Source organism: Salvelinus namaycush, chromosome 18, assembly GCF_016432855.1.
Source record: "Salvelinus namaycush isolate Seneca chromosome 18, SaNama_1.0, whole genome shotgun sequence".
NCBI lineage: Eukaryota > Metazoa > Chordata > Actinopteri > Salmoniformes > Salmonidae > Salvelinus > Salvelinus namaycush.
In genome coordinates, this window is record NC_052324.1 from 24,865,453 (window position 1) to 24,878,391 (window position 12,939).

Sequence of the window (12,939 nt, forward strand, 5' to 3'; positions counted from 1 at the left end):
GAGCAGATACACTCAGTTATTAGTGACGGAACAGGAGCAAAGAGATGAGCAAGTGATGAGAGGATCCCCAATAGTGAGCTCTCGTGATGCTAACCCAGAGCAGCTAGCCTATCCTAGCCTACCACAGACTGTAGACATAACCGAGAAAGAGGAGCTGATGTGTGGGTTCATCCAGGCATCCATTATTTATCTGGAGGAGCTCTCTGTCCCAGGGAATAGTGTGTTGATTACTGCTGATAGGGAGATGATACACCATGTTCTTCCCACAGCTTTTCATTACAGCTACACTGGGAGGAATTGTGTGTGTGTGTGTTCCATCTAAAGTCTAGATTTAATCCCTTTCATAATTTAGAACAAACATAATTTCATCTGGAATAGTCAAGGGAGTCTGTCTGTTTTGCAACAGATGGATTTTAATCAGGCAGGTACTCCACAACTGTGAAAATTATGAAATTTCATCCAGCTTTTCTCAAGTTTGGTGTCATAAGCCAAATACTCTGGGTCAAGCAGGTCCAAGCACAAATAAAAAAACAAACAGAAGTGGCGTGTGTGAGGGTTAAAACAGAAACAGTGTGGTGGTGGTGGTGATGGTGGTGGAGCTAACAAAGAAAGGAGACTAACAATTCAGAAAGTGGAAAACTAACATTTGTAAGACCTACCATGCATGCATTTAGACCCAGGAGTCAACAGGCTGAGGTTTAACGTCACAAGCATCCACCAGTTTGACTGCAGGCCTGTTACTCCTGACATAGTGTTTCCTATTTGTGTCATTCTGCAGCAACGGGAGAAGGGGTTAACAGCAAAACAAAGAGGTCGATAAATATCATCCATAGAGAGGAGTGGAAAGCCAGGGTTAGTTCCTTAGCATAAAGGAATATGTTTTTTGAGTCCGAAAAAGTGATTAAAAACAACAAACCAACCGACACATGCAAACAAACAAAAACAGAGTAGGACAGAGCAGTTCAAACAGCAGAGTTGCATTTTGGTTTCAGGCTTCTGGAGGTCTAGAAAGTTGGGTTGAGCAGTTGTTGCTGTGCTGAAGTAAATTCAAAACATGAGAGGGACGGGGGCTGTAAACATGAGAGGAGATATCTGTCATCTCCAGTCTTGTCTGATGGCTAATTTGCTTCTGGAGTTTTTGCAGCATACTGTATCTTGAAAAGCATTTGTGTCTTCAAGCTGCAACGTGTCTGCATAGCTGCCATTCTACACATGGTAAGCAGAGAAGGTCAGCAAAACACCTATTCTCCCATTCATCCTGGTTCAACAGTGAATAAATCATCCTCAATCTCTCTCTCTCCCTCTCATTCACTCTGAGTTTTCTCTAGCGATGGACACTGAGCCACTTACTATGCAGGCTTGTGTGAGTGAGTGTGTGAACCAGGCCTTGGTTCTCGCTCTATGAGGAGAAGTGGAGGGGCAGGACTCTTTTAATCAGTCCCAGATTAATTACTTTCACAATCACAAAGCTTACACTCAATTATGTGCTGCTTAGCTGTCAGATCTGGTGTCTGCAGTCAGTAAATTGGACTGCCAGATGAGTGGCACCAGGCTCGACAGACAACAACATTAACTGCTGCTACAGAAAATGAAAATCCAGATTCCTCTTCAAGAAATCGAAAGGGCATGGCATTGACAAATGGGCAAGGGCACTGGAAGAGATGGATTCAGGCTACCTTAACAGAAACGGAGTATCATGACTTGTGTGTTTTAATAGCCTGATCCCTTAGTCACCTATAGCATAGCTGTAACTGAGCGGTGTGAGCTGTTATGGATCAGTCTAGACCAGACGTACCTTTAATGGCTCCCGTTCTGACAGGTCCACTGACCCGTCTCCACTACTCTTGTACTTGCAGTCTTTGTCTCTCTGGTCGATGGTGGAGTAGCCATCTAATGAGGAGAGAGAGGATCACAGAAATATAGCACTGTTAAATACATTGATGGAAACTACATATGTATAAGCTGCATGCAGCCTTCCAGGAGTGGAGCTGTGCACATCTGATGTGGAGGAAGAACTCGTTAGTAAGAGAGGAAACAAGACAATTGTGTTCACATTTTCATTGAAAAGAGGAGCACTGAGGAGAACATTAAAGTTTGCCAGGTTTTGAACAGTCATTAGAGAATTGCCCACACCTCCTGTTGCTCCTGTGTCTGTACTACAGAATGAATGGCCATCCTTATACCAACATCTTGTTAAGAGAGGGGTCTTGCATACAGCATCATAAGTAAAACACTACTGCACTACATTGTCCACTGTTAGAGCATCACAACAATATATTTGTTCATTCCCAATATTGCCAAAGTTTGTCCTTTTTTTAAAATGTCCATGTTGGCAATGGTGTTGTTAGGGTTCTAGAACTGTGAGTAGTTCCTACAGACAAGAACATTCCATCTGAGACTACTAGTGTTCCTCGTCGGCGATTGAGGTCATGCAAACTCGGTCTTACCTGGACCAAGCTCGTCCATAGGTATCATATCACCACTTCCATTTTTCTTGGTGCCTGAAAAGCATTTATATGCCATTTTTTTATCATGAGCAGCACACACAAAATTTGTTTTAATCACGAGCCAATGCTGCTTTCAGGCCAATGGTCCTCAGTCACTGTCTGCTGGTACACTTTAGCAGTAATGCAGGCAGGCTGAAAATGGGTGTGAATGACAACTACACTTTATGTGTATGCATGGTTGCAAAAAAAGTCACATGACCAGAAACAAGATGACAAGAGAAGTACTGTCATGCTCTCGACTCCTCTGTCAATGAGATGTTTCGTGTTTTAGGCTGCTTCCGTACCTCCCTCTATGCATATATCCTAATATACATGCTTGGATTTGCGTTCAAGAACACACTATTGGATTAGATACATCTACCCATGATGCATCATTCTCCCGACCACACCATCCCAAAAAGAACCGACTTACACATAAAGATCACCAAACACTGCAGCACAACAATGAGGGCGAAAGGTTTCAAGCACAGCCCTCCAACAGTAGGTAAATGGATATGAGTGAGAACACACAAAGCAAAGCACAGATAGATAGAACCATCCCCCTAAACACTTGTTCTAATCAAGGCTTCTGATACAAACAGACACACAGTAACAGCAGCACAGTTTGTTCCATAGATATAGAGCAGTTATTAATATCTATGGTTTCCTCACTCAGTTCACCACAGTAGGCCAGGCCCGGAGGATCCCCAGTCTCGCCTGCCATCACAGACTGACCTTGGTTCTTCTCCATCAGGGGCAGAGTGGTGTCGTCATAGCCTGGCTTGCCATTCTTGGCTGCTTTAGGGGCGCCGGTCGCTGTAGGCTGAGGGGGGGAGAGTAGAGACATATGACTGTACTAATTGTGTGTGTGTGTGTGTGTGTGTGTGTGTAAATGCTTGTATGTGTATATGTGTGAATGCGTGCGTGTTTGTGTGTTCTACTACACAGCCTATTACCTGGAAGTGGCTCTTGTTCCATCCTTCCTTGGTCAGGGCGTTCCTCAGGTCCTTGTAGCTCCACACCGTCTGCAGCACGTGGGAGGCGGCCTTGTCCTCACGTGGTGATTGGCTGAGGAAGGTAGACAGGAAGAGAATCAGGGTCGGTATTCACAAAGCGTCTCAGATTAGGAGTGCTGATCTAGGATCAGGTCCCCATGTCCATTCATTATAATTGAAAAGGCAAAACTGATCATAGATCAGCACTCCTACTTTGAGACTCTTCGTGAATACAGGCCCAGAACATTGGGCCCAACCACTGCCAGCAGCTAGTGGAGGCTGGAGCCAAATGCAATCAATCTCACATTCAAAGCCATCTATTCCCACTGGTTGCCCCAGGTGCTTGCTTTTAATTCATACTCCAATGGCCGCACACATTTATTTTCATTCAATTCATTAGCTACTCCTTAGCCCTTCTGTTAATTACATGGGAGGGTTCTCCATTACTTAAAAGTAATTGTCATGGGTGCAGAGAAAACACATTTATTTGGTATTAAATAAAGTATGAGTATCAAATACCCACTGGAAACGAATCTTAAATTATCAATAGGTTGTAGAAGGAGACAGCTATCCAAACAACTTCTCCCTGGCTATCATTGCTCGCTGACTTGATCAAGTAGATCAGATAATTCAATGGGATATGAGGAAAGTGAAATATAGTAGAAACTGGGAAATCATTAAAACAGCTCCTGAATTCCTATTCATAGTACTTAGTATTCAGGTGAAGTGCATTATAGTTTGTGTCCTGGAAACCAGACACTGCACGGTAAGGGCTTATCTATTCAATCTAAGTAGTGTTCTACAGATCGAAATAATGTGACAAGGAATCCAGCTTATATTACCTTCTATTATTAATTCCCATGCCAGAGAGGACATGAAAAGACAGGGTCGTTACATTGTATAAGGCCAGAAGCAGAAACTCCTGGTCCTTGAGAGACTGCAGAACATATATCATGAATATAAATGTGTCACTATGTTATTAATTGAACTTAAGGTCAAAAGAATTCAAATGGGTAGGTGATTAGAGGCAGTAAGAGACCTGCTCTCATGGGGAGGAGACCGGTGGTACATGTAGGCCTACATACTGTATGTATGTGCATGGAACTCAACTACTGTTGATTGAGTCATTGATTAGATTGATCAATCAATCATTCAATTCTAAGAAAGACAAACAAATCTATTCGAAACACTAGAACCTGTGAGCGGCCACCTTGTCTTGTTGATGGCCACCAGTTTCTCGATGGCCTGGGCCTGGATGAGGGAGCGTGCGTTCTCGGAGCTGTCCGTCACAATCTCGTGGATGGTGTTGAGAATGGCCACCACCGTGTCTTCCTCCAGGTTCTTGGCTGGCCGCTGCTGACCGCTGGGCAGGTTACTCACCAGGTCCCTCATGGCATAGCTCCCTACAGGGCAGAGGTCAAAGAGCAGTGTCCCCGTCAACTGGTAATAGAGGTAAAAGGTGTGTAAACACTCATTTTACTACATCTTGTTGCGCTACATAGTGTTTTGATTCATAATAGCATTGTACAAAATGTTTGATATCAACTTATTAAAACTTTGACTAATCTGCAATCATTCAGCAAAAGACATACACAGGTTCAACAATCATATTGTTATCTTCAGTAGCTAGGTTTCAATCCAATTGGCAACAGATTTTCATGCGAATATTCAAAAATCTGCATGAAGAAAATATGCAAATTTTCCCACCAGTGGTGTGTTTCTTGCGGATAAATGGAATTTTTGCCGATAAAAGTCAGTGGTGATGACATAGTGCACACAAAATAATTTTTTGCGTTTAAGTTTTCATGTACCGAATAAAAATGTGTGTTTCCATCGCTATCTACTGATAGTTTTGTCACAGAAACTGTTGCGTTAAATAGCAAATGTGCCTACTCTGATATTGGCATGTGCGCCCTAGCCAACAGCTCGCAGATACAGTGTGCGTAGGCTGCTAGTCTACATTATGAGATTATTATGGATAAGAGCGAGAATATGTTTATTTGTTAAACGGCAGTCAAGCATCGATCATCATGTCACCAGAATTATCGATATTTATTGGAAAGCAGGATCAAGCTCGTGCACTTTCACAACCCTGTAAAGTTCATCAGAATTTATTTCATCTGTAACCTAATAAACTGCATGCTTTCCGATCACACATCATATCGCCGCGTGACTCCAAATGTACTTTGCTATGACGGTTATTATATCAATATTTGTAAATAAAGGCATTTCCACCGCCATTTCTCAAATAATTTATTTTACAAACACAAAAAGATCCTACCATGTCGAACATACAAATTGTACAGAAACTTCCTGTTTCCATCACAGGTGTCGTGATTTTTAAAAATATGATATGACTTTACTTGCATAAAAACTGAGGATGGAAACGTGGTTAGTAACAGCTATCTGATCTCACAGCATTCCAAAGTGTTTTACCCCATTGTTGTACTTGTATGCTGTAAAGAGAGGCCGTGTGTTAACAGTGTGTGGTCAAGCCCACAGTTAACACACTGCCTCTCTTTACAGCATACAGTTGGTCAATGGTCGTACCGATCAGGTCTTTGTTGCGGCGGTCGATGGAGAGGTTACGCAGGGCGATGGCCACGGCTCGGACCACCTTGTCAGAGTCAGAACGCAGCAGCTCCACCAGGATGGGAAGACCCTTCTCCTTCCTCACTGTGGCACGGATGTAGTTGGACCACTGGGGACAGAGAGAAGAGGGAACATGGAGGATAAGGATAAACTGTCTGTGAAGAGAGAATACTACCAGGCAATACATACATACGCATGTACACACACACCCCTACACAAGCACACACGCAAGCCCCTCCCCCACACACAATTATTGTACATTAGCACAGCCAACAGTGGCTATCTAGATTTGACTGTTCAAAACAATTACACAGCAGGGCTACAGACTGTCATGTGATGCAATTTGTCACTGATTAAACATCAACGAATGCTCCTCTCTTTTTTTCTGTAACACAAAACAATAAGTTTGACATGAAAGAGCTCATTTGCTGAACACTGTTACCCCCTGAGATGTAATTAAACTGGTGCAACACCAGAGCCCGGCCACTGGGTGGGAGTAGTAAACCTAAAACAGACCGTACCTAGCATAGCATAGTTAAACAGCTAGGGAGCAGCAAGGAGAAGGGGATGAATAGAGGATTTAAAGTAAAAAAGCTTGAGATATCCTCATCGGGAATGGGGACACGTTATGTCCATCTCCTTTAAGCAGAGGTTTGATGTGTTAGCATCAGCCCCAAGCCCCAGTGTGGACAGGCATTCTGATCAGCCTCTATATACACAGACATGGAATCACTGGCCACTTTAATCATGTTTACATACTGCTTTACTCATTTCATATGTGTATATATATATACATATATATACTGTATTATATTATACTGTAATTTAGTCAATCCCACTCCAACATTGCTCGTCCTAATATTTATATATTTCTTAATTCCATTCTTTTACTTTTAGATGTGTGTGTATTGTTGTGATACTACTGCACTGTTGGAGCTAGGAACACAAGCATTTGCTACACCCAATAACATCTGCTAAATATGTCTATGTGACCAATAACATTTGATTTGATCTGCTCAAACTACATAAATAAAATAACTACATAAATAAAATAAAATAAAATTTTATTTGTCACATACACACGGTTAGCAGATGTTAATGCGAGTGTAGCGAAATGCTTGTGCTTCTAGTTCCGACAGTGCAGTAATATCTAACAAGTAATCTAACAATTTCCCAACAACTACCTAATACACACAAATCTAAAGGGGTGAATGAGAATATGTACATATAAATATATGGATGAGCGATGGCCGAGCGGCATAGGCAAGGTGCAATAGATGGTATAAAATACAGTATATACATATGATATGAGTAATGTAAGATATGTAAACATTATTACAGTGGCATTATTTAAAATGGCATTGTTTAAAGTGACTAGTGAACCATTTATTAAAGTGGCCAGTGATTGGGTCTCAATGTAGGCAGCAGCCTCTCTGAGTTAGTGATTGCTGTTTAGCAGTCTGATTGCCTTGAGATAGAAGCAGTTTTTTTTGGAGGGAGGGAGCGATTCTGTCTCTTTATATACAGTGCCTTCAGAAAACATTCATATCCCTTGACTTATTCCACATTTTGTTGTGTTACACAGGGGCACCTTGTGCTGGGGACAGTAAAAGGCCATTCCAAAATGTGCAACACAATGCCACAGATGTATCAAGTTTTGAGGGAGCGTGCAATTGGCATGCTGACTGCAGGAATGTCCACCAGAGCTGTTACCAGAGAATTTAAATGCAAATGTTTCTACCATAAGCCGCCTCCAACATCGTTTTAGAGAATTTGGCAGTATGTCCAACCGGCCTCACAATCGCAGACCATGTATATGGTGACGTGTTTGCGGTTTGCTGATGTCAACGTTGTGAACAGAGTGCCCCATGGTGGCGGTGGGGTTATTGGTATGAGCAGGCATAAGCTACGGACAATGAACACGATTGCATTTTATCGATGGCAATTTGAATGCAGAGATATCGTGACGAGATCCTGAGGCCCACTGTCGTGCCATTCATCCGCCGCAATCATCTCATGTTTCAGCATGAAAATGCACGGCCCCATGTCGCAAGGATCTGTACACAATTTCTGGAAACTGAAAATGTCCCAGTTCTTCCATGGCCTGCATATTCACCAGACATATCACCCATTAAGCAGGTTTGGGATGCTCTGGATTGACATGTACAACAGCGTATTCCAGTCCCCGCCAATATCTGGCAACTTCTCACAGCCATTGAAGAGGAGTGGGACAACATTCCACAGGCCACAATCAACAGCCTGATCAACTCCATGTGAAGGAGATGTGTCGTGTTCATGATGCAAATGGTGGTCACACCAGATACTGACTGGTTTACCTTTTTTTTTTTATGTATCTGTGACCAACAGATGCATATCTGTATTCCCAGTCATGTGAAATCCATAGATTAGGGCCTAATGCATTTATTTCAATAGACTAATTTCCTTATATGAACTGTAACTCAGTAAAATCTTAGACATTTTTGCAAGTTGCGTTTATATTTTTGTTCAGTATACATAACAGTATTCACACCCCTGAGTCAATACATGTTAGAATCACCTTTTGCAGCGATTACAGCTGTGTCTTTCTGGGTAAGTCTCTAAGAGCTTTGCACACCTGGAGTGTACAATATTTGCACATTATTCTTTTTAAATTCTTCAAGCTCTGTGAAGTTGGTTGTTGATCATTGCTAAACAGCCATTTTCAAGTTGCCATAGATTTTCAAGCCAATTTAAGTCAAAACTGTAACTAGGCCACTCAGGAACACCCAATGTCGTTTTGGTAAGCAACTCCAGTGTATATTTGACCTTGTGTTTTAGGTTATTGTCCTGCTGAAAGGTGAATTTGTCTCCCAGTGGAAAAGCAGATTGAAACAGGTTTTCCTCTAGGATTTTGCCAGTGCTTAGCCCTATTCCATTTATTTTTATCCTCCAAAAAACTCCCTAGTCCTTGCCGATGACAAGCATACCCATAACATGATGCAGCCACCAACATGCTTGGAAATATGAAGAGTGGTACTCTGTGATGTGTTGTGTTGGATTTTCCCCAAACATAATGCTTTATATTCAGGACATAAAGCTAACTTCTTTGCCACATGTTTTGCAGTATTACTTTAGTGCCTTATTGCAAACAGGATGCATGTTTTGGAATATTTTTTTATTCTGTACAGGCTTTTTTCTTTTCACTCTGTCATTTAATGTTTTGTGGAGTAACTACAATGTTTTTGATCCATCCTCAGTTTTCTCTTATCACAGCCATTAAACTCTAACTGTTTTAAAGTCACCATTGGCCTCATAGTGAATTCCCTGAACAGTTTCCTTCCTCTCCGGTAACTGAGTTAGGAAGGACACCTGTATCTTTGTAGTAACCCATCTACCAATTGGTGCCCTTCTTTGCAAGGCATTGGAAAACCTCTGTGGTCTTTGTGGTTGAATATGTGTTTGAAATTCACTGCTCGACTGAGGGGCCTTACAGATAATTGCATGTGTGTGGGTACAGAGATGAGGTAGTCATTCAGAAATCATGTTAAACACTTTTATTGCACACAGAGTCCATGCAACTTATTATGTGACATGTTAAGGTAATTTTTACTACTGAACTTATTTAGGCTTACCATAACAAAAGGGTTGAATACTTATTAACTCAAGACATTTCACCTTTTAATTTTTATTAATTAGTAAAATTTGCAAAAACATAATTCCACTTTGACATTATCGGGTATTGTGTGTAGGCCAGTGACATCTATATTTAATCTATTTTAAATTCAGGCTATAACACAACAAAATGTGTAAAAAGTCAATGTGGTATGAATACTTTCTGAAGGCACTGTACCTAATTATTAAAAATCACCAGTGCAGAACAGTTAAAATGGTGACATGGTTTATACATGGTATACATGTACTGTAGGCTACATATGTTATACATGTTACCACAGCGTATGTGTAAGCGTTTCAAATTTTAACAGCAAGAGATACATGTTGGATGTTTTCAAATCAATCTAACATCCTGTCTGTTGTGTTGTGTTTTGCCACCGCTGTGGATGGAGAGATCTGTGAACGAGCTGAGAGGAACAGGAAGGTGTGAGCATGGTGCTGGAGCCTGGTGATGATTAATGCCGTGACAACGGATATGTTTACAGCATGGCACATAGGTGTTAAAAAATGTATCATGATAGAGCTAAAATGACAAAGCTCTCTAGGCCTAACATAGGCCAGTACTGACTAAGAGCATTCTATTCCTGAAGGGAATAACATGATAGGCCTCTGTACTTTACACTAGTGATGGTAATGACTGTGTAAATGCTGGAAAAAACATCACACTCTGATTACTCACTACTGTAACCAAATGGAAGTGTTTTTGTACTGACAGTGCAGAGCTCCATTTTGGATAAATTACTTGTCCAGCGTATTGAGGTTCAGAGACCTTATTCCCCATAATCACAGTGTGTGTGTTTATGTGTGTGAGACTCACGGTCCACTGTCCGGCGCTGAGGTTCTGCAGGGCCCCTGCGGCAGCCTCCAGAGTGTTGTAGTTCTGGCTCTCAGTTAGCAGAGACAGGTACAGCCTCACCACTTCCGGTTGGTACAGCAGCTCAAAACCTACAAAGACAGAGAGAGAGAGAGTTAGAGAGAGAGAGATGTGGAAATTAGATACAGAGACAGATAGAGAGAGACAGATAGAGAGAGAGAGAGAGAGAGAGATAGAGATAGAGATAGAGAGAGAGAGAGAGAGAGAGAGAGAGAGAGAGAGAGAGAGAGAGAGAGAGAGAGAGAGAGAGAGAGAGAGAGAGAGAGAGAGAAAGAAAGAGAGAGAGAGAGAGAGATAGATAGAGAGAGAGAGAGAGAGAGAGAGATAGGGAGAGAGAGAGAGAGAGAGAGAGACAGAGAGACAGACAGACATGGAAGTTAGATACGGAGACAGAGAAGTTAGATACGGAGACAGAGAAGTTAGATACGGAGACATGAAAGTTAAATACGTAGACAGAGAGAGACAGAGAGACATATAAAGTTAGATACGGAGAGAGAGGGAGAGGCAGAAGTTAGATACAGGGACACTTTTAGGATAGATACAGAGGGAGACAGAGAGCCAACAGAGAGACAGATTATTGAACACAATTAAAAGAAACAGAGACATGTAGCTCAGATACATAGACAGGGAATCAGTCTGTGAAACTGCTCACATAATAAGACTAATAGAAGTCGGCTATCTTCCCGCATAATTATGGCAGGCAAGACTATTAGGTGTCTGTCAATTATTATTCTCCCTTTCACACTCTGGTAAATCTCATTAACAGTACGTGATAAACATAACAAACAACTGTGCATAGTCTACCCAAGTTATTGTTATCGCTGGGTAGAAACCATGTGACAACCCATCAAATGACACAGTCATTATTCCATAACTACAATGGAATAACTAATGGCTCCCAAGTGGCGCAGTGGTATAAGGCACTGCATCTCAGTGCAAGAGGCATCACTACAGTCCCTGGTTTGATTCCAGGCTGTATCACATCTGGCTGTGATTGGGAGTCCCATAGGGCGGTGCACAACATTGTCCGGGTTTGGCCGGGGTAGGCCATCATTGTAAATAATAATTTCTTCTTAACTGACTTGCCTAGTTAAATAAAAGTTACATCATTTTTTTTGTTAATGTCACGCCCTGACCATAGAGAGCCCTTGGGGTTCTCTATGGTGTAATAGGTCAGAGCTTGACTAGGGGGTGTTCTAGTCTTGAATTTCTATGTTGGTGTGAGTATGGTTCCCAATTGGAGGCAGCTGATGATCGTTGCCTCTAATTGGGGATCATACTTAGTCTGGTCCTTTTCCCACCTGCGTTTGTGGCATATTGTTTCGTTTTGGTTTAGTGCTATGCGCGCTACGAACTTCACGTTCTTTATTCTTTGTTGTTTTTTGAAGGTTCACTTTAATAAATATGTGGAACTCTACTCACGCTGTGCCTTGGTCCGCTCATTATGTATACAACGAACGTGACAGTTATTTTTTTAAACAGTGTTAGTACTGCTGGTACAACACAGTATTTACTAATACCACTGATAGTTAGTATGGTATAAGTGTGGCCAAAAAGTATTAAAAGCTCAGTCACAGATGAAACAGCCATCAGCCACCCACAGAAGAAATGGTCTTCTACAGTAACAGAGCCAATAGCCTAATGGCCACTATGTAGCTTTTATCAAAGTACAAATCTCTGCTAATGTGATCAATGACCTCAGTCATAAAACGGTGCCCTGCTTCTACTGAAGGTAGAGGGAGTGAGTCCCCTCCTATGTTGTTGAGGCAAGGTCGGGTCCCTTTGACCTCAGATTATAGTTTAGGACTGTGTTTACACAGTTTAAGAAGACTTAAACTATAGAAAACTGTAGAGAGCATATGTTATTGGTTGTAATTATGTGAATACTGCAACACATAACCTGGTCTTTTTCTCATTTAGACTAAATTACACCCAAATAAATAATCTGTTGCCACAGACCAAGTTTCAGATCCGATCTCACAACAATACATCACTCACACTAGATTCATATATATTAGTCTGGTGAATGAATCATGATGTAAGTAGATATTGATTTTACATATACAACAAGATCAAGTATCTGAAAGCAAAGTTTCTCTCTGTCCATTTAACACATTGTAGCAGTCAGTCAATGGTTGGCTTGAGCTGTGGTAAACTGTGTAATTACATTATCAGCTATCAGATGGATCGGGCTGGGCAGTGAGAGGCAGAGAAAGTATCGAACCCCACTCTCCTTTCCACTACCAAGGTCAGCTCAGGCTGTTTGACATCCCAGGGGAGGAGCACTTCTCAAACTGTAGTACATCCACACTAACAGCCCTTCGCTATGGAAGACAACTTG

General features: G+C 41.7%; 1 protein-coding gene across 1 annotated transcript in view; it reads right to left on the minus strand.

The window, feature by feature from the left end:
- Window positions 1-308: 308 nt before the first annotated feature.
- Window positions 309-12,939, minus strand: part of LOC120063257 (armadillo repeat protein deleted in velo-cardio-facial syndrome homolog) — a 155,271-nt gene continuing 142,640 nt past the window's right edge. The window contains exons 9-16 of the mRNA XM_039013516.1: window positions 10,542-10,669; window positions 6,032-6,182; window positions 4,692-4,884; window positions 3,443-3,554; window positions 3,222-3,309; window positions 2,448-2,501; window positions 1,796-1,890; window positions 309-772 (exon numbers count right to left, since the gene is read on the minus strand). Coding sequence (XP_038869444.1) covers window positions 671-772; window positions 1,796-1,890; window positions 2,448-2,501; window positions 3,222-3,309; window positions 3,443-3,554; window positions 4,692-4,884; window positions 6,032-6,182; window positions 10,542-10,669 — 923 coding nt within the window. The 3' untranslated portion in view covers window positions 309-670. The remainder of the gene's footprint in view (window positions 773-1,795; window positions 1,891-2,447; window positions 2,502-3,221; window positions 3,310-3,442; window positions 3,555-4,691; window positions 4,885-6,031; window positions 6,183-10,541; window positions 10,670-12,939) is intronic.